Source organism: Lepisosteus platostomus, chromosome 2, assembly GCF_059453375.1.
Source record: "Lepisosteus platostomus isolate fLepPlt1 chromosome 2, fLepPlt1.hap1, whole genome shotgun sequence".
Lineage (NCBI taxonomy): Eukaryota > Metazoa > Chordata > Actinopteri > Semionotiformes > Lepisosteidae > Lepisosteus > Lepisosteus platostomus.
In genome coordinates this window covers 69,862,024-69,883,106 of record NC_142612.1, presented here as the reverse complement: position 1 = coordinate 69,883,106, position 21,083 = coordinate 69,862,024, and the positions used below count along the sequence as shown (strand labels likewise).

The following is a 21,083-nucleotide window of genomic DNA, read 5'->3' as shown; positions in this document are numbered from 1 at the left end:
TACATTTTTAAGCTGAGTAGATCAATAAAGGATTGGATTGTAGTCTGTTGTAAGGCAGCCTCTTCAGCAGCTTGTCTTTCATTCCACTTAGGGCTCCTGCTGGCCTGACAAATTAACAAGGATAGTGTCTCGACTAATGTCAAGTGTATTAATGTCTTTGTGGTGAAATATCTGTGTATTCAGCATGTGAATTTCAACATCTAAGGTGTGGTTAAAATGGGTTGATGATGAGACATGTATAAATTGAATAAGTCATTTTTTGTATGACTTATCCTTGGAAAATGCTTTAAGCTTTTTATGCCATTTAAGAAAGAATCTTCTGAAGTACAAGGAGACAGGCATGCGAAAACATACCTGGTGTACTGTACAGATGTCTCTTCAGATACACACAACATTTAAAATACATACAGTATGAACCTGATTATTTGTAACTGTGCCAGAAATTCTGTTTAGTGTAGAAGTTCCACATAAGGCAAACAAACCAATAGATGGGCCAAATGACCTTTTCTCACTTGTAACCCATCTAATAATGCTCTTTCTGTTTGCTGTGATCCCAGGGTGGGAAAATCCCAGTGCGATGGACAGCCCCAGAGGCCATCGCCTACAGGAAGTTCACCTCGGCTAGTGATGTCTGGAGTTACGGTATTGTGATATGGGAGGTGATGTCCTTTGGTGAGCGACCCTACTGGGATATGTCCAACCAGGATGTAAGTTGTATTTGTTTATGTATTTTCTCATTCCAGATTCCAATTTATGGGGAATCATAGCTGCCAAAGTCACAATTAAGGTGCAAAGGCAGCAGCAAGCAGTGTTTAACACTTTTCATAACTATATGTCATGTTTAATCATTATTTTGTCTTCAAAAGGGAGGACCTGCAATGCAATGTATTAGGTCAATTAGGAGGGCTGTTGACATAATCTAGGTTTATGTTGCTGTTGTGTTCTCCTTTTTCCTGTGCTGTTTAGCCCCAGTGATTTAGAGTACTTCCTGACATAGCTTAGATGTAGAAGCTTTTTTCATCAAATTGCACCACTTTCAGTAATTTTCTGGTACGCATCACTGCTGTTCAAAAATTTTCTTAGACAGAACCAGGCCAATTAAGCAGATGTTTCAATCACTTGGACTGATCATTGTCAGGAAGGCTTGGCGTATTTTTCTCTGTGCCTGCTGTTGTCTTTTTTTATATTTCAGTTTGTGTGAAACTAAGATTGTGTATGTCCTAAACAAAAACATGTACTGGAACCCTATTCTTTTCATTGAGATCAGACTCGGATTTGGGAGTTTCAAATTTTAGTTCTATTCTTTAAGTTCCCTTTAGTTTTCTCTTGATCATTTCCACAGCATGTATCAATATCCATCCTTCTACTTCCTAACTGCTTTTTCTGTGGGAACTAGAGTCTATCTTGGCAAGCAACGGCCATAGAGCAGGATACACCTTTATTTGCTATGTTGACATTACATGAACAGCAGCAAACTATAAATTGTATAATTATTACAACCTGAACATAACTAATACCTAGCAATTTACAATTGGTAATTAGCTGACACTGAAAAAGAAAATATGAAAAGCTAAATGAATTGAAATACAAAATATCATATGATCCCTGTTTGTTGACTTGCTTAAACTGCTTAAGCATTGCTAAGAAAACCTGTTGCTGGTATCATTATTGTGCTGAGGAGAATAGTGCATGGAAATGTTCCCAGACATTTCCATTACTTTCTGGGCAGCTGTGTGTCTTGGGAATACTCTTTAATTGAAATCAATTTCTAATAAAGGCAGGTGTAATTAAAAAAGGTACCCAGAAGGGTGATTGTAGTTTTGTCATCTTTGGTTGCCAGACACTCTTTGCTACATTTTGGCTATGATTGCTTAAAGTTTCAATCACAAATAAGCTTACAGTAACATTAAAAAATAAATAAGTACCAATTTATCATACCATCAGAGCTTTTCCAGTTGTAAAAAAGCAGGACTTGTCTGTGGAAGGTCAAAGATCTATTGAAATTAAGTAAAGAGATACATCAGATAAATAACTCATTGTAACCTTATAGAAGCATTACAAGACATTACAAGTCTTACAAGTGTAGTCAGGCACATCTAAATTCAAATTATTAATATCAGACCATACACACAACCCTAGTAACCCTTAAGACTTACTAGTAACACTAAGTAACTCTTAGTGTCTTGGTGAAATTTTCTATGGGTACTAAAATTGCTCCCATCCAAAAGACCGTGCCACCTGAAAATAGATTATTATTATACTAGATTATTAATTAATAAGCTGTACATGAAAATGATTTAAGGATTGTTATTAAACATGCTATTAACCATTAATAGATATCAGTTACTACCTCATTATTAATGTATTACAGGTTATAAAAATATAAATGGAATTTGTAACCCTCTCTAAGGTGATACCAAAGAGTATTAATCCAGTATTAATGTTATATAGAATGTTTTTCTGAATCTGCTGCCATATTGTATTTCAGACTAGAAAAGTATAGAGGTGTTTTTTTATGTTTTTTAAAACATAATGGTGGTGAGAAAAAGCAAAAGAAAAAATGAGTCAAGCACTTTTGTTAAACATTTTTCCTTGAATGGGTTCATATGTGAAAATGTTATGCTAACATGTGTACTTTATTTTCTTATGACATAATTAAGACAAGGTCAATCAAGGTAGGTCAATCACTGCATATCTGTGTGAGAATTGATTATTCCTAGTTTTCAACACTCCCAGGTTTAAACAACATCTCTCCCACCCATTGCATACATGATATGGTTGAGCCTGGCAGTTACCCAAACTGATGGCTTCAGGTTCATCCTGTTTTAAACTTTAGGACATGTTATCAAATAATGGGAGGCATATAAGAGACAGACACACTATTCTTTCCTGTGCAATCATCCCTTAAAGCCATTGTAGTTTAACAGAGACAGGGCCTAAGTGTGTGAAGTTCATTAAAGTCCCTGTTTATCTTTATGAGCAATCAACAGACTGTGTAAGAATGCTCTTGTGTTTTATAGGCTTCAGACCAGTTTATTACATTGTGACTGACATTCACAATGGCATTGCCTAGATACTGGCACTTGTCAATGTCTCCATACAAACCTGTGACACATCAGGAGAATCAAATGATTTTAGGAATAGAAATCTCACTTGTTTAAATAAAGTAGGAGAGATAGCATAATGGAAAAGTGAGAACAAAACATTGTAGAATATGTATTAAAAATTTAAGTTGAGATAAAATTGGAATTAAGGAAATGGATGTCACCTAGTCCAAATATGATTAATCATACAATGTTAGTGTCTTTAGTTTAAACCATAATAGTTTTGTTAATGCTGTGAACAAGTGGCAATATTAACAATTTAAATGGCACTGTTACCATTCACTTGATATCTTCAAATACCATATTCACTCTAAAATGAAAATGAGTAATTTGCCCACTGGAGATAATAAATTAATAGCCTGCAACTGACACACCCCCAGCATATGGTGTACGCTGTTAAATAGTACACAACACAGCCTGGAGTTTATTGAGTTTATCAGAACTTTAAAAGAAATGGTGTCAAGAAGTTATTCATAATAGGGGCTGCTCCTATAACTGTCTTCAAGGGGCAAGAGTTTTATCATCAAAACCTGAAGATGGTAAATCTAAATATCTCTGCACTACTGCTCTACCTTATAGAGTGTTCAGTTATTGGGTAGGTCAAGGCTCCTCTTGATTTTGTTGTGCTGGCTTTCTTTTGTTCATAGAAGGCATCTAAGTCTTGCATCTGCGCAAAAGTTGGAGACAATGTAAAGCAAGTATTGATGCATTGCAAGCACTTTTTGTCATAATGCTGAACCATTTTTGTTAACAATACAGGATCAAAGGATTGAACCAACATGATGCTGGTGTATTTGGTTCATGCATAGACATCACTACCCAGTATTGTAGTTGTTTCGGGAGCCCTGCTTAACAAGACAGATTGATTTTCCTACCTGTCTATGGAATTGTCCACTCTTATTTGGGCTGGAAATCCTTTTGGCAGGTGATCAATGCCATTGAGCAGGACTACCGGCTGCCCCCCCCCATGGACTGCCCTGCTGCCCTGCATCAGCTCATGCTGGACTGCTGGCAGAAGGACCGCAATGCTCGACCTCGTTTCCCAGAGATCGTAAACACGTTGGACAAGATGATCCGCAACCCCACTAGCTTGAAAGCCGTGGCCACTATCTCTACTGTGTAAGTAAACCTTTCCTCTTTCATAATGAAAGTCATTCACGTAGAGCCTTGAACTAGTCCTAGAACAACGAATCGAATTAGATGAAGGGCAGGAGGGCCAACAGTGTAGCCAGCCTTGTACCACTGTGGCAATTTGCCAATCCTATAAAATTATATACAGTATATAAAAAAGTATAAAAAATGGACTCCAAGACAACTAATTAGGCAACATCAAGATGCCTGATCAGCATAGTTTAGTATTGCAGCTGGGGTCTACAGCTTTTAATGCTTAGGCTTACAGTTTCTCTAATTACTGTCATCAATATTGTAATTATGATAGATTGATATTATTAATATAATCATAATAATTGTGAAAGAGAGTGTAGCATGAATTATTCTAGAAACCTTCATTACAGTCTTTTAACATTCTACATTTTCAGACCTTGTTTGCCTTTGTTATAATAAGTAGGTTATTTAAATAATATTGAATATGGATCTAATCTCTGTCTTTAGAAATTATTTGACCAGGTTTACTTGACTAGGAGTTGTGGATGTATGAAATGAAGTACCCAGCCAAGTTGTTCATGTCAGTACCTTGGTTTCTTTCAAGAAATGGCTGGATGGTTCTTTGGATCACTTAGCTACTAACCCCCAAATGGGCTAGATGGGCTGGACTTTCGTTTGTAGTCTTTCTTATGTTTTTCTGTGTTTCCACTAGGCCTTCTCATCCCCTTCTTGATCGCTCTGTGCCAGACTTCACTACGTTCAGCTCTGTAGAAGAGTGGCTGGGTGCTATCAAAATGAACCAGTATAGAGACAACTTCCTGAGCTCTGGCTTCACTTCCCTACAGCTGGTTGCACAGATGACCTCAGAGTGAGTATCACACAGATGTAAGAGGGGCACAATGAAAAATGAGATTTTCTATGTGATTTTAAAGATCTTTGCTTGTTGTAAACTCATCTGTATTATTATTTATGGTGACTGCTTCAGAGCAGCTTTACAAATTTCATACAACTTTTTTTGTGTGACAGAAATAAGACTTCTGGCGGGAAATATTTATTGCAGAGTATTTGAGAACTCAGCACCCGGAGAATTTAAAAATGATCTGTATTTTCTGTAGAACATAAATAATCAAACATTTAGCAAACCAAGATGTAGTGATGAGTTGCATTAGTAAAAAATAGGTTAAACTCAGTTATTTTAATTCTTTCAGCCCTTTTTCTTTAAAGAAACTTATCACTTCCAATATGTGAATCACTGCATTTAATTACATAATGACGTAATATCTGAAAATATACAAAAATGATACAGAAATCCAGTCTTTCGTCACACATCAATGATGATAATTAGAATACTCTTTCACATTTGAACGCACCTTTTACAGAGATTGCAATCTTTGTTTATTGCTACATAAATATTTGTGATGCTAAAAAGTCATTAATTTCATTAAATGTTTCATAAGAAAGCTTTTTCAGTAAAAGTCTTTGTTAAAAAAAGCTATTTCAAGCTGCAGAACATTAGGGTGCAAACCCATTATTTCTATTTAACATAGGCAAGTTGAACAATTAAAATGGTGTTGAGAATTATTATTACAGGTCAGTAATATTTCACTTCTAAACAACAGCCTTTGAGGCAGGAATCAAGTAGAAAACTTGAAATTTATCTAAATGAACATTTTTATTTCTTGGGTCAACACAAAACATTTTCAGTGTCTTTACATGTTGCCAAAAGATCCCCTGTTACTTTTTCCTCTGCCCCAGCTTCAGAGTTAGAAGAAAGGGGAAGGACCTGTTAGTCACAAGGGCTGTACCCATACATTTGCGTACTTTAAAGAAAGAGTTCTGTGGAATTCTCTGTTACACTATTCATTTAGTGAATGTAAATTCCCTGAGCCAGCCATAGCTCCTGGTCTGGCTGTGTTGAGGATGTGTAGCTCTCCACTGAGTCTGTGGACTGGGCAGCCCTCTGGGATGTGCTGCATAATGTAACGAATATGCCCCTGCGTATAACAGGGATCTCAACCGCCCAGGCTGGGGGAGTTCTCCTTTAGCACAGCCGGCAAGTTCCCTGTTACGTGTCGCCGGAGACCTGGGTTCGCGCCCAGGCAGTGAAGGGTGAACTGGCAGGGCAGGAGTGGCAAGGGTGGAAACCCCAAGAACCGTTACACATAGTTACCTCTGTCCCACAGGAACAAAGATTGCACTGGTTCACCATCTATAGAGGTTTGCAAGACAGGACGATGACCAATCCTCAAGTAGTTTAGAGTGGACCTCTCTTCTCTTAGAAAGTGAAAGCCAGAAGCTTCTGATAAGGTGCTTGTTTGTTAATCCCTGTGATTCCCATTCGTGACCCCAGGTGGAGTTTGCATTGACGTTTTGCTGGGGAAAGTTTCTTTTCGGATGGCTTTCTTGAAGGCAGACGTGTTTTGGTGGTGATTTAAACATGTCCTCATATAGAGGCAAATGAGGAGCGTTGTGGACTTTGAGCATTTTGTGGGTTATTGTGAGTTGTCAGATGTGTGATAGGACAGGGAGCCAGAGGGCTGGGTTGGAGTATAGGGTTTCAGTGACGTGTGCATAGTGGCATTCAGCTGGGTGTGTGAGCTTGTGATAATCTTGACCATATCTGGTCTCTGTGAGCAAGTGATAATCTTGACCAGAATTTGTATGGTGAGCTTTTTTGTAGCTTTTGCATTGTGGAAGTAGAATAGACTGGATATTGTTTTTGAGTTGTGTTTGAATATCCGCATTTAGGACCTATTTCAAGGTGTCAAAAGTGGGGATCTGTGTTGCCAGATTGATGTCGTTAGAATATGTAAACTTTCAGGATGTGATTTTTGGGAGGTCATGTATTACAGATTAAACGGGGTGGGAGCTAATACTAATCGTTGAGGGAGTTCTTTGTTTCTGTCGTTTACATGTACTTACTTCCTGTCTGAAGTGAACTCTGAATTATTTGTTGCTCGGCAATGTTTGTACTACTTTGGATGCTTGGGGTGGTGGGGGGATGCAATGACAGCTTCAATAGGACACCAGGAAGCAATGGATTAAGATAACTTTATTGGCCATATACAATTTCTTGCATTAGAAATTTGTCTTTTCACATACCACAACTTGCTCTCCATGAGACACACAGACAGGGAGAGAAGCTTGGGGTCAGAGCGCAGGGTCAGCCTTTTATACAGCACCCCTGGAGCAGTTGGGGTTAAGGGCCTTGCTCAGGGGCCCAGCGGAATAGGATTCCTCCGTGCGATACGAACCGGCAACCTTCCAGCCACAGGTGCAGATCCTTAGCCACAGAGCCACCACACTGCCTAGTGTTCATATCGCATCCCTCATCAGTACCCAGGCATTCCCAGGAAAGCTAAGGATCTGACTAGCAAATGTAAATTCTAAAAGAAGGTTCAAGCTTCTCACATGCAGCTCTAGATTAAATTTCATATGGGCATAACAAAGCGAGCATTAAACTTTGTTTCAAGACAGTTCTAACCTCAAAAGTTGTCAGTTCCATAAGAATAATTAAGTAAACTAATTATGGAATAAACCATGCACAAACCTCTTTTTCAGTTTCAATATTAACAGGCTCTGCTTTCATGTATAAAATTCATATGGGAGTCATGTTAAGTCTGATTTTTCAAGGTCCTTCCACCTTATTAAATTATACAAAAAGTAGCAGGGTTGCATAATTATTTTATGAGAACAAAGAAATTATTGGGTACATGATCTTTAACTTAAAAGGCCTGATAATATGGTATTTTATTTATTATTTAGACATTATTTCATTAAATCTGCTATTCCAGCAATGACTTCAATGCATTGCATTTGTATATGTATCTCTTGACACCTAAGTTATAGGAAGAGCTGTAATTAAAATATTACTGTACCTCATTTTGTTTTCCAAGAACTGTCTTTCTTGTTGATGAAATGCAAAATGATATTGGTGAAACGCAAAAAAAATGAGAAATATATGATGCAATGTATCAAAAGCAATAACATTTTTAAAAACATATGTTTACAGTTATTTAAAATTCAGGTTACCAAATAGCTTTTAAAAGAAAAAGTGGCAAGAAGTCTGCATCTCCCATGCCCTTGAAAAAAAAAAAACAGGTGATGATGCTGAGAACTGTAAGTTTAATTGTATTTGCATCAACATCTGAACATTGTGATAGATGAGCTTGTTTGGTTCATGAACAGGTCTTAACACAAATTTTTTGATGCTTATTTTCTGTGCACATCCTAAGTTCAAATCATCACTATTACTTTAAATTTCATATCTAATGTTTTTCCATCTTTCTCTTTTAAACATTTCAGAGACCTCCTTAGGATAGGGGTAACTTTAGCTGGGCATCAGAAGAAGATTCTCAACAGCATCCAGTCCATGAGCGTACAGATGAACCAGTCATCGACGTCTATGGCATGACAACAGGATGCTCCATGGGACAGATCCTTAAGCCCTCTCAGTGCTGTGGACATGACAAGATATAACTGGGTTGAAACGATCATATTAATTTAACATCATTTATGGTGCAAATCAATTCAACTGCTAAACAAATGTCCATTATTTTTCGCCATTTCATGCAAGGATCACAATGGATAGTCACCCCAGTGACTCCTGTATTTTGCTTGAAAATTATAACGAAACAAAGTATTCAAAATAGACTTACACAAAATGCACAGACTGTGGAATATCGTCAATTAGGATTTCTGCTTAATGAATTTTACCTTTGGGTTTTCTTCTTTCTTTGAGTCTGTATGTTTCTCACTTGGAAAAGTTGGAGTACAAACTGCAATGAATTTTTTTTTCTCTCCATGAATGCCGTGATGCTTTCTAACAAGAAACAACTGTGCTACCTGATGATGTCCAGGTGGATGTCATTGCCAAAGGACTGACCTAACAGTTGCTCCCGGATTTTAAATCCATCAGAGAATTGAATGAATTTTAAGAAATAAAAATCTTCATATTGAAGGTGATACATTATAAGCATATGTACTTTTTCTGCTTGCATTTTTGGCAATTACGTGTGTGTTAACTGGATTGTAACTGACTTTCAGGACCTCTGTCCTTTTTTAAGAGGCACTGTGTCGACAAAACCTATACATGTGTTGCTGGTTGGGGCTTCAAATATGGAAGATAAGACAACAATGGAAAACAGACTATGTCTTGACCAACACTGTAAAAAAATACCATATATAAATGTTCAGTGTCAGTTAACTGGCCTATGGAAAGTGATTCTAGCTCTACAGACATATTGAATTGTTTAACGTGAGCTATCCATGCCATGCTGAGGTTTGCTGGTGAGCATTATAAGGGAAATGGAGACGTTATTTTTTTCTGATTTCCTACTTCGAGTTGGAACACTTGGATCATTGTGCATTTCTAAATAGACTGTCCCAGCTTGGCAGCTTAAACACTCTGGTACGTACCTTTTGTTGATCTCTCTGATGTGTATGAGGGATGATGCACAACACATGAAGCAATGGTTGGCCTAACATGGTAAGGCTTAACTACAGAAGCACTTCCTTCAGCAAAACACAAAGAAACGTCAAACTTCAGGATGGTAGCAATGTTTCGATATGGGTCTTTCTTTGTATTATAGCATGTGTTTGTTTTCCCAGCTTGCTTCTTTCTGTTCTCCTCAAGGACTGATGATTAAGATTTATTTTGTGTGTTAAAAGGCCTCTCTTTTCTGTTTGCTGCTACATACAGTAGGTTAGTCGGCTTAAGGCCTAGGCTACCCTTAATCATTGGCACTGAAGTAATTTATTCTTTCAAAGTCATAAGTTCTGTCTTTCAGATTTACTGTGTCTCTTAATATTGTCGTTTGGTGCGTATTTTTCGACCCTGGACTATTTGCAGTCTTTTTTGATAGTAAGTTATGAAGTAGTAAATAAGAAGGAACAAACCTTGCATACACAAAAAACTAAAGACCCTGAAAGCTAAGTGAGCTAATAATCATCTAGGATTGTGGGAGTATGGAACAAAGTGTCCAGATATTTTGTTGAAGCCAATATCAGATCAGTTTGCTAAAAACTGCCAAACAGGTCAGATGTGCTACAGGTCAGTCTGCTCTTGCTTGTAATCTTTCTGATGTTATTATAATAACTGCTAACTGAAGTTATGATGAAGATAGACTTGAATGAAAGCAAGTCTCTTATTTAACTAGAGGGAAAGCTTTGCAAGTGAATAAATTGAAAGATTTACTTGTCACTACATCTGTAATAAGAAATCAAAGAGAATGTATGAAAGAAAAAATTAAAATGTACATACCCTGTATTTCCAATTATGATGTATTGAATGTGCAGTCCCTAACTGTTATATTTACAGGTCTTTGTGAATTATGGATATACGCATGTGGTATTTTTCCTTTCAGAATTATGTATAGTATTTGAATAGCTGATCTTATTGGATGTCACAGACCCCAGGTTCCATTTATAGGGGAAATTACTTAAACTGAAAGTTCACAATTTTATGATACCCTTCATAACCACAATAATGGACTCTCACCATGAGGACATGAAGGTAAATAGAGGGCTTTAGCAGAAGAAAATATAAGATAGTGAATGAGTAGGGAGAGTTCTAGAAGCTGTTTACTTCAGTTCTGTATAAGACCTTTTTGGAATGGGTTTTATATACACAAACATTTCCTCAAAGAAATTCAGTGTTTGAGAATATTAGAAAGAGAAGCGTTTATGCCCAAAAGACTGAAATTCAATGCTACAGTACCATACCATTTTTAATTCAATAGTAATTTAATTATTTAATTCAGGTTAACATCCATCAGATAATTACAGTAAATAACTAGTGCAAATTTGTAAGATTAACCTTTCTCTTAACCTTCACAAAATTTCTTTCTTTTCCTTTGAATATTATAAAACATGTGTACAATGTATAAAGGGATTTTTTTTTATGAAACAGGTTAGTCAGTCAGGACTCATTTTAAAATGCTACTCAAATTCTTTATACAGTGATTCCCTTTCTTTGTTTTCTGTCTAATACCTTTACTCAAATTGACATTAAAACTAAATGTACTTTTCTTTATTTTCTTTTATGTAAACTCAACGGGTTTAGAACTTGTTTCTGAAATAGCCATTAATGTGTGATTAACTGATTGTCTGCCCACTAGTATTGGAAAATGGTGATTTCACAAAAGATGACAGCACTAGAATAAATCAATGTTGTACATTAATACAAATGGTAAATTCCAAATGTGGCACTAAATGGTGGCTTTGTGTTTGGCAGAGACTTCTTACACAATGGAAAGTATTGGTGTTCGAAACTTGTATTTGACATGTGGGGCAGAGTTTTGATCTTATCCAGGCTTAGAATAAGGGTGGATTCTTCAGTTCAGAAATGTTTACCTTTTAAATTCTGTGAATCTAAATGGATAAAGAAACATTTGCTTTATCAGTCGATTCTAAACCTTGAAACCTCCAACATATACAGTGTAATAAGTTCCTTGTAACACATTAGTGAATTCCAAGACAGCTGAATTGACAGATCATCTCTCTACCTGAGAAAGAAAAAAAGAACTTTCAAGCATTTCTGTTGTTCACTCACGTAAAAATTCATGGATTAAATCTCCAAGGGGGAACATTGACAGGTTTACCTCATTTATTCTTCATGTAGTAGATTTATGATTTTGATTTACAAGGCTGGAAGTGTCTAGCTTGTACATAGCACTTGACAATTACAGGTTAAATGCCACCTACGTACCGCTCTTCTTTTACCATACCATGTATAAGGAAGCTGACTGTCAACATAATACACATTTTAATGAAAAAGAAAAGCTCAGAAACCATGATTCTTAATGAGGAAAGAGTGCACCGGCTGGCTCTGCAGCCAGGCTATTGACAGTCTCTTCCCAGAGTGTATGTACGTACAAGTTAAAATAAATAAGCAAGTGGGAAAGTGCTGGCAGCCCCAGGGAGCCAAACGGAGCCGATGGAATAAAATGTAATGAAGGAAGTACAGTAGCTGCAGATTGACAGCTTCCCAGCACCTTTCAGCAACAAACACATGCAGAACAGAAGTGCTGGTCGGTCAGAGAACACACTGGGAGTGATGAAATAGCAAACGCACCTGCAAGCTTGTTACTGCTGATGTTGAGAATTGGAGAAGAAAAAATAGACAGACAGTACTTCCCATCCTTTTGGATTACCATTTTCTCCTCCTAAGATAAGACATTTAAGAGGGAATATGCTCGGAAAAAATGTCCTAGGAGAAGTATCAAGACAGTGATTTGTAATTATACCAGCACAAGTGTACCTCAGCACTATTCCTACTAGACCCTGGAAAATCAGTTATTGTTATAATCTAATCAGAAAATCAAAAAGAACAACCAGTAATGTACAGTACATTTTATAATCTTTTGCCGTCAAAAATATGACCTGTTGTCATGTTACAGTAATGATTTGGTTCATTTTTAACAAATAACTAAAGGAATGAATCCAGCAGTACAGACGCGTCTGTTTTTTAGAAAGTTTGTTCAGAATTAAAGACAGAAATAAGGGTATTTAAAGATTCTGTACTTTGTGTCAGCTAGGTTGATTTCTCTTTAAAAGAAGCAGGAACCCAAGTGACATGGATGGACTTTGGAAATTTCCTCCTTTATGTAACATTTCCCTTATCTGTCACTGAGCCTCACAGTATAATTAACTGAATGCAGTCCTGGTTTTTAATTAACACCAGTGACTTCCTCTCTCACAAAGCAATCTAGAGCTCCAAGCCTTGGTTCAAAGTGTCCCAGGAAATATCGATTGACAGAGAGACTGCAAAGCTTATCAGTTATCATTTATTGCTCACTTTTCACTGGGAAAGTAGGAGGCAAGCTTTTTAATTAAATAAGTTTGTACATACTAATCATACATATTATCTCATGGGAATACTTAATTACTTCTGGAGATGATACTGTTTTTTTAATAAGACAGAGGTTAATGAGTTTGGGTGGGTGGCAGCCTTTCTCTGGATGTGATTCAGATAATGGCAAACAAGCCCTAAAAATCAAGTCATTCAAAACATTTTATGCAATACAGTTTATTTTACAGAGAAATTTAATCAAATTGTTTAATTTGCCTCAAAATACATCCAAGAACTTATGTTTAAAGATATAGTTCACTGAGATGTTGTGCACAGCATTATTTTAAGAAACCTATACAAGGGAGGAAGTATTGACGTATGAAAAAGCACTAAATGATGAACCATTCCCTATAGGTGTTTATTTAGAGCTTAATTTAAAGAAAATGACTGTGATTTGTAAAACAGTAGCATATGTTGTTTGGGCTCTTTACCTTTCAAAGTATATGTTGGGAAAAAAAGGGTAACCAAGTAGTTGCAGGACTTTTTGGAGTCAGTGTTTGGTTTCACTTCAGTAGGTAAAGTAATAGGAACCAGAAATTGGACACAGCATGTCATTTTATGTGATTTCCAAAAACTGAAAGTTGATTCCCTTACTGAGATTTCTTATTCTTCAATGGTATGGTCAAGAGTTTTTCCTAGTGAAGCTCATGTACATAATTAGCAGAGAAAACAAAAGTGTCATGTAAGGATCATATGGCTGCAATTGAATGTATTGACTGAAAGTATTTCACATTAACATAAAAGGGATAGTGTTCACCTTGTACGGACTTGAAGAGGTATACTTTTAAAAATACAGAAACACTTTATATATTCCTAAATTTCTTTCTGGTTTAAGTACTTCTACATGTTTGCACGTAACAATCCCCCAGATTAAATAAAAGAAAAAATTAAAAAACATTGATGGACAATTTTCAATGAGTACAAGTGATAATAAACTACTTCTCTACTGGAAGTCCTTGCAAATATTATGGAGATTGTTTTCTTTAAAAAGTTCTTTACATTAATAGTTTATGTAGTCATATAAGCACAAGTGAATATTATTTAGAACTTACTAATTTAACTGACATAATAAATAAACATTATGCATTACAAACAATTGTTGTGTAAAAGTCTTTATATATAAGCATAGGTTTACAACAAATTATTACCTGAAGGGGAAATATGCCAAATCATTTTCAAAAACAAAAGGTTGATAACATTCTTCATTTTAAAAGACGTATAAAACATTCCAATCTATTCCTATTGTTTCCACATTATATTTAAGGATAATTGCCTGATGATGATAAAACTAAATTAATCATATATTACCATACAGTGTATATTTTAATTAAGATTATATAAATTCTAGCTCTTTCAGTAATTGACATAATTTACACATCATTTGCTATTTATGCAATCTTAGAGGGATTCATTTATAGAATATTTCTAAGAAAAACGTAAAATAGCCAAGCCCACATTTACCTTCTTAATGCTCATACTTTTGAAATGTGCTTTCAAAGATAATTAATTTTCATAATTCATTTTTCTAAACATTCTAAGGATATTTTCAAACTATTGTGAAACAAATTTAGTTTTTATCTCCTAATTCACTATTTTACATATTTAACCGTATATAGCTGTACATATTAGAAGTAATTGCCGTCAAGTGTTTAGTTTGTTAACTAAAAGGTGCATTGCTATTAACTGAAAGGTCAAAACCTGCATCTACCAACACCTTACCAAGAGCAAGACCATCAGGAAGCCAATTTCCGTGTTCACAGGATTTTATCTCCTGCAGTATAATACGTGAACACAGAATCAGAACATATTGCATATGGCTTAAAAACTGAAGTTTATTTACACAGATATTTGTAGTAATTATTTTTATCCTTGATAAAAGTCTAGAATGCAGTATATGGGCAGCAAAGTCACATTTGCCAGTAGATTGCCTTTTACCACAATGGTTACCTTTACTTACCAAGGCCACGAGGGAGCTGGCTTTCCCCATATTCTCATCCATCCATTTCATCAAACAGGTCAATCGATATTGCTGTTGCTGCCAGGATAAAGGCTCCCCAAGTGCATTGCCTCAAGAACTCACGTATGAAAACACGAGCTTCATTTCCACAAAACGAAAGGTGAAGTCCCTATCAGGGCCACAGCAGCTCATGGGAAAAGAGCAGAGCCTGGTTTCTTTAGCGTTCAGCAGACCAGCGAGCATGTGACTTCCCCTCCAGATACACTGGTCTGGTGCAGGGACTAATCCCAAAATAATGCTGGTTCCCACATGTAGAGTTGGTTGGACCGCAGCACTTGGGGTAAAGCACCTCACTCACAGGTGCAACATGTGCAATTGTCTGCTGCAGGGACTTGAACCTGTTATTAGTCCAATCTCTTACTCACTATAGGCTGATAGATTCTGTTTTCAGTGTGTTGATGAATTAAAGAAGCACCTAATGTGTCAAGTATTAAAACCTAGCATTTACTATTATGCCTTCCTAGTGCACAGAGGTGAAGCTGTGGTCTTCAGAATTGTGGTGGCCTTTGTCTGCCCAATGCGGACTATTGATTTGGGTGAATATATATTTTATTAAAAGTCTTGCTTTTATACATTTCACTACTAAGAATTTGGAAAATAACAGTACTGTATACAGTATGAATTAATGTATGTTAGCCTACTCCATAAAATATAGGTAGAGAGAATCCAGAAAATATCTTAAATTGCCGTTTCATTCTCCTGAAGCATCAGAGACTTTTTAGCCTTCCTAGTGTAGCAGTGCGCTAGTGGGAGGATCCCCGGCGAACACCGGTAACTTGGCAACGCCCCGTGTGAGTGGGAGGAGGCGGCACCGGTGTGAGATTAGCGAAAACTAAGGAAAAAACAAAAAGGAAACATACAAAGTTGCGCTCTTCTGGGTAGCTGCGCTGTGCCGTTAGGGCTGAGCGGCGCCCGGGCTGGACTTATCCTATCTAACGGGGTCCAGCCAGGAAAAATAACCCCGTTTGGCAGCGGGGACCAGACTACACTATTATCTATCTAGAGGGGTCCAGTCTGGGTGCAGGTAGGGAGTGCAAGGCCAAAATAAATAAGAATAAAACTGGTGAAAAATATGGAAGCCCGTTTCCGCCAGGGAGTAAAAAAAACGCGCTGTGGTATCTTCCAATTGCGACTTAGTATCTCAGAATTACGACTTAAAAACAGCCCACATTTCATTGTCTGTCCTTTTGTTATTGTAACAGATTCGGGTTCTAGGGCTTGTGCCCTCGCCGCTCCCACCCTACTTCGTGCCTCACTGCATTGGCTCGAACCCAGGTCTTGCCAGCTGAGCTAAAGACCTTATTTTAAAGTAAAAAAGGACATACAATGGGAATATGTAAAAAGTACAAGTTTCAACTTTTATAACTGTGAATCCCTCTGGATGTAAAGTGTCTTTCTGTATTTTTTTCATATTCTGTCTCCGTTTTTGTAGTTTTGGTGTTTAATAACTTTTTTAAAAGCCCACCGTCCACTATTCCATCCGGGTACTATGGAAGCCTCCCTGGCGGATATGGGATTCCATAAAAATAAGTGTAACTAATTTGATTTTTAGCAGGGCACTGTACAAGACAAGTCTTCAGGCCTATAGATCCTATGATCCTGTACGATTCATGAATATACTGTAGTGTAACGGAACGGCTGACATACAGGTTGTACGATCTGGTTGCAGTGCGGTGACGGCACCGCCTTCCCCTGCGCATAACAGGGATGCTGGCCGCCGCGGCTAAAGAGCTCAGCTGGCAAGACCTGGGTTCGAGCCAATGCAGTGAGACACGAAGTAGGGTGGGAGCGGCGAGGGCACAAGCCCTAGAACCCGAATCCGTTACAATAACAAAAGGACTATCATTGCAATTCTGAGATACCATAGCGCGTTTTTTTTTTACTCCCTGGCGGAAACGGGCTTCCATAGAAAAAGGAGCAGCCTGCCCAGGTGAAACCACACGGCGGGACAGACAGAAAAAAAGGGTCGACCTCACGTTGCAGTACGACCACCCTCCAGAACTGCCAGTGTAGTGTAGTGTAGTGTAGTGTAGCTCCTGTTCTAGAATGGGACCCTACTCAACCTGTCGGGGAGGATAGGGTAGGGTGTCCAGTGTGGTTATATACGGCCTGAACAGCTGCTCTTCATTAGGCTAAGGCTGCCCAGCTGTGACCCGCCAGGCAACGCGTCGCCCTTCGTCCAAGGCTCCGCCTCCACACCTCGCTAAAGTAGCAAGACGACACTAGCAAGTCTTACATTTCCCAAGTTACAAACATCAGTGTTATTTAGTTGCAAAGTGTTCAACAGATCTCATCTCTGCTCTGATCCCAGTAATAACGTTTACATTCCAGTGCCTTTCTGTACTTGTTAACTGTAGGGTTATTGTCACAAACCTCACCACAGTTTGATAAATAGATACATTTGTAAGAGATGCTAAATCACTTCTCTGCTCCTTTGAACCTTTATCCTACAACAATAGGACAGCATTTTCTATCATGGTAATTCAAAACGTATTCAGGTAATCTTTCAATAATTTATTGTAGTAAACTTTTCAAAGATGTTTGAGTGCTGTTTATCACTTAGCAGGGATGTTTATTAAATAGTTTGGCATGAATCTTGGCAAATATCACTTTTCTAATAAAATACTAATGAAAGCAAGTCTGGTCTGTTGTAGGTAACACTTAAAGGACTTTTCTGTCACAGACAGCTGTAAAGGCAAGACCTCTGGAGCATTGTTCCATATCTATCTCACAATAAGCGAATTCTGCCAAAAGTCACTTGCAAAACCTAAGAAATCATCAATGTAACTCCAGTGACATTGGACTAAACGCTAAATTATCTTAAAACTAAGCAATAACCTTGTGCAAATTAAGTAAATGTTTTTGTTTAATATGATCCTGAGAGGTAGCATATTTTTGAAAAGCTTTTTAAAAAATATAGAAAAAATGCTCTACAAATATGTGGTTTGTTTCGTTTCTTTTTCCAGAGGATGAAATGCAAAGACTGAAGATTAATTAAATCCATGTCATCTGATAATGTGGCCAGACAGCTCTGTTGGCAAGATATTTATTTTATTAGCATTTATGTTGTAGAAGATGATTTACTGGCTTTTTGGCTATGTGTAAATACCTGTATAATACTCAGAGGCACAAGTATACTTCTGCAGTGTCCCATAACTGTGGTCTGGTGAGACTGACTCCACTTACTGTACTTGTCTTAGTTGAGTAAAGCCTCTGTAAATCATTCAGATGAGGCATGTTCATGCCCGATGCGGTCGTATTTCGAAGACTAACGTCCCATCACAAGAGCCTAGGGCGAGAGATTCTGTAAATGGTACTCTAGTTACTTACAGCCATACTGGAGTTTGCATACTGTACCTATAAAAAAATGCTCAAGTCACTTTGCCACAAAACAGTCCCCCCCCACCCCCCAAGCCCGCTCTCTCAAGAAGACTGTTAATCAGTGCTAATCCTCTTTGTGATGGATGATTTGGTGACTTTCTAATGCTAATGTTTGCTTGTCTTTCACAGGCATTTCTCCATGCGGAGGTCCCCCTGCTTCCCCCCGACACCTTCTTCCCCTCAACTGACGGCAGCAGTTTTAACAAAGACAAAATGGTAGGTGTAGCAGATAGCTTGTGATCTATCTGTCACGCTGGCACTTTCAAACTGTTCTCTGTTTCAATTAACCTTCCTCCGCCCTCTCCTCCTGACTCATGACATGCCCGTGCAAGTGCCAGCTAAGGTGACTGGTGACAGCCTCTAAATGAAATGCCTTTTTGGAAATCCTGATGGGTTTGTAAATCTGCCACCCTCAATGGCTTCTTTCTGTCCTTTTGTGTTAAGCAGTATGAAAAGTGTGTGTTTCTTTAGAGCAAACTTTCCCATTTCTTTCTGAGAGACAGAGAAATATGAAGAACTGGAGGTTCCAGATAGGGTTTTGTTTTGTGTGTGTCTGTATTGGGAAGTCTTCAGGTTATTTATTGCTAAATGAACTAGTGTGAAACTTAATTTTGTTCTTACTTCTTACTGGTTTTCATTCACAAAAGGTGTACATTATTTTGAGTAATGTTTGTAGAGATAATACACAAAAGCATAAAATAAAATGTTATAGACTAATGAAACAAAAGGTAGGATTCCCATATGACAAGTCATCACTTGAAGATAATGCACTGTGGGTGTTTTGAAATAAATTAGCACAGACCAGATGACCAAGAAGGTTTGTGCATGCTGTAGGAACTGTCCTTTAGAAGTCTTGTACAATGGCTCTAATACCTATGAATATATCCAGTCTTCAATTACTTATTATGGTCTTTAATGTACAGAATTAAAATGTTCAGTTCTTAACATCAGGGGTCAGAATTATTGCACTGAGCTGTCATTGTACAGAGGAGCTGGATAGGCATTTTGGTTTGTATAGAGTGGGTACTGAACCAGGAACATCCAACATGAAAGCTGCAACATGTGATTTCTGCATAGTTGAAAGGTGTTGTTTATTACCCACTGATAAATGTAATTCAAGGGAGCTGCTAGATCATTTATCCTAATTAATGTAGTAACTCGGGTAAACACTTAATGTCCAAGCTTTTTGTTTAATTCAATGCTCAGGTATTTAAACGGAATTTAACTTTTTTTTCTTTCCTCTGTAAACTTTCAGATCAACTGTGGGAAATGTATGACTCCAGTGCAGCCTGCAAGGACAAGGATCCTGCCAGTGCCAGTCTCCAAACTCGCTGTAGGAGGAAGATGACTTGACACCCTGCTGAGGTGACATTTAGCACTTCATGTCCAACCTGTCTGTAGGGTTTGTCAGCCAGGGCTGTGCCAGCATGACAAAGGCAACTCACTGTACATAGAGAATGAAGGGACTGGATGTTTTCTTGTTTCATTGTATAATTCTGAATTGTTAATTGTGATGAGTATGTCAGAGTTTGTAACTGTAACTTTCTGAGAAATATTGTACTAAAAATGCACTCAATAAAGATCAATCAACTTGATTTAGTTCTTGAATTCGTTTTAAGAATAATAAGACGAATTCCTTGCATTTATGTAAAGTTTTTCATTCCAAATGATCCCAGAGGATCTTGGATCGGAAACTACCACTGAAGAGCTGGGTAATGTGTGACAGTCTTTTTGCACCGGCAACCATACTATTCAGCAAATCAGGTGGAGAAGTGAGGAATTACGTCACTGAATTTATTAATTGAATGAACGGAGAAAATCAGGTTGGCCAGACTGAGCAACCCTAAAGCAGATTTTTGAAAAGGAAATGGAAGTAACATCCCTGATCTAATGAAATAATTGAATCATTAATGGTTTGTACCTTGGTTTAGCGTTTCATCAAAGGACAACTCCTATTACAGTACAGTGTCCACTGTCACCATACTGTGGAAGTAGGTGTTGTGATTCTGGCTAAAATGGAAAAATGTTACCTACTGGTCCACCATTTACATTATAATAATTGAAGGGCAATTACCAAGGTCTTAATTAATTAAAAATGAATGAGTTGTAAAAATAATGTAAAAAGAAACCAATCAACCTAAATGTGCTTTTGTGAAAACCAGTTTTTTAAAGAATTATGTTACACCACAAAGCATACGTGTATGGACTACTAAGTGGAAATTGGTTCTTTGGAATTGAATCCATTCTCTAAAGCATCTAGTCACCTTTTTCCTTTTTTATTAGGTAGTGCACATATCATTGTATAAATAACATACATATATACCACATTTGTATATATTTTATTAGGGTCTAACTAGTGCATAGTACAACTTCATAAGCAGTATTACTTCATAATTTCATTCATTGCAATTTGAAACCTAGGAAATATATTTTCTATTGCTTCTGGCACATATTTTCTGTGATGCCTTTTTCTCTGATGTGCTCTTTGTTAGTCTTACAGCACACTGGTCCCTAAATACGGTCCAAGAGAATCAGTGTGTTTTCCAGGTCACTCCAAATGCCACTTCATTGTATTGCGTTTAGAAAAAAATCCTTAAATCTCTTATCAATGCTAAAAAAGGAAAAC

At 37.4% G+C, this 21,083-nt stretch overlaps 1 protein-coding gene and 1 long non-coding RNA gene across 4 annotated transcripts in view; one reads left to right on the top strand and one right to left on the bottom strand.

Moving 5' to 3' along the window:
* Positions 1-20,052, top strand: part of ephb1 (EPH receptor B1) — a 205,902-nt gene extending 185,850 nt beyond the window's left edge. Inside the window, exons 13-19 of one of the 3 annotated variants that reach the window (XR_015929092.1) lie at positions 558-707; positions 4,030-4,223; positions 4,921-5,076; positions 8,514-9,618; positions 15,075-15,176; positions 18,587-18,673; positions 19,713-20,052. Coding sequence is in view for 1 of the 3 variants with exons in the window: in XM_088616403.1 (XP_088472529.1) it covers positions 558-707; positions 4,030-4,223; positions 4,921-5,076; positions 8,514-8,622 (609 nt within the window). In the remaining 2 variants the exon portion in view is untranslated. Of the gene's footprint in view, positions 1-557; positions 708-4,029; positions 4,224-4,920; positions 5,077-8,513; positions 11,801-15,074; positions 15,177-18,586; positions 18,674-19,712 lie in introns of those variants that run through there. The other 2 variants (XR_015929091.1, XM_088616403.1) reach the window with 2 other exon arrangements.
* LOC148676963 (uncharacterized) lies at positions 11,585-15,137 on the bottom strand. The gene is made up of 2 exons (XR_015929095.1): positions 15,017-15,137; positions 11,585-12,373 (listed from the first exon to the last, which is right to left on the bottom strand). It is a non-coding gene; the product is annotated as an uncharacterized LOC148676963 (long non-coding RNA).
* Positions 20,053-21,083: the final 1,031 nt, after the last annotated feature.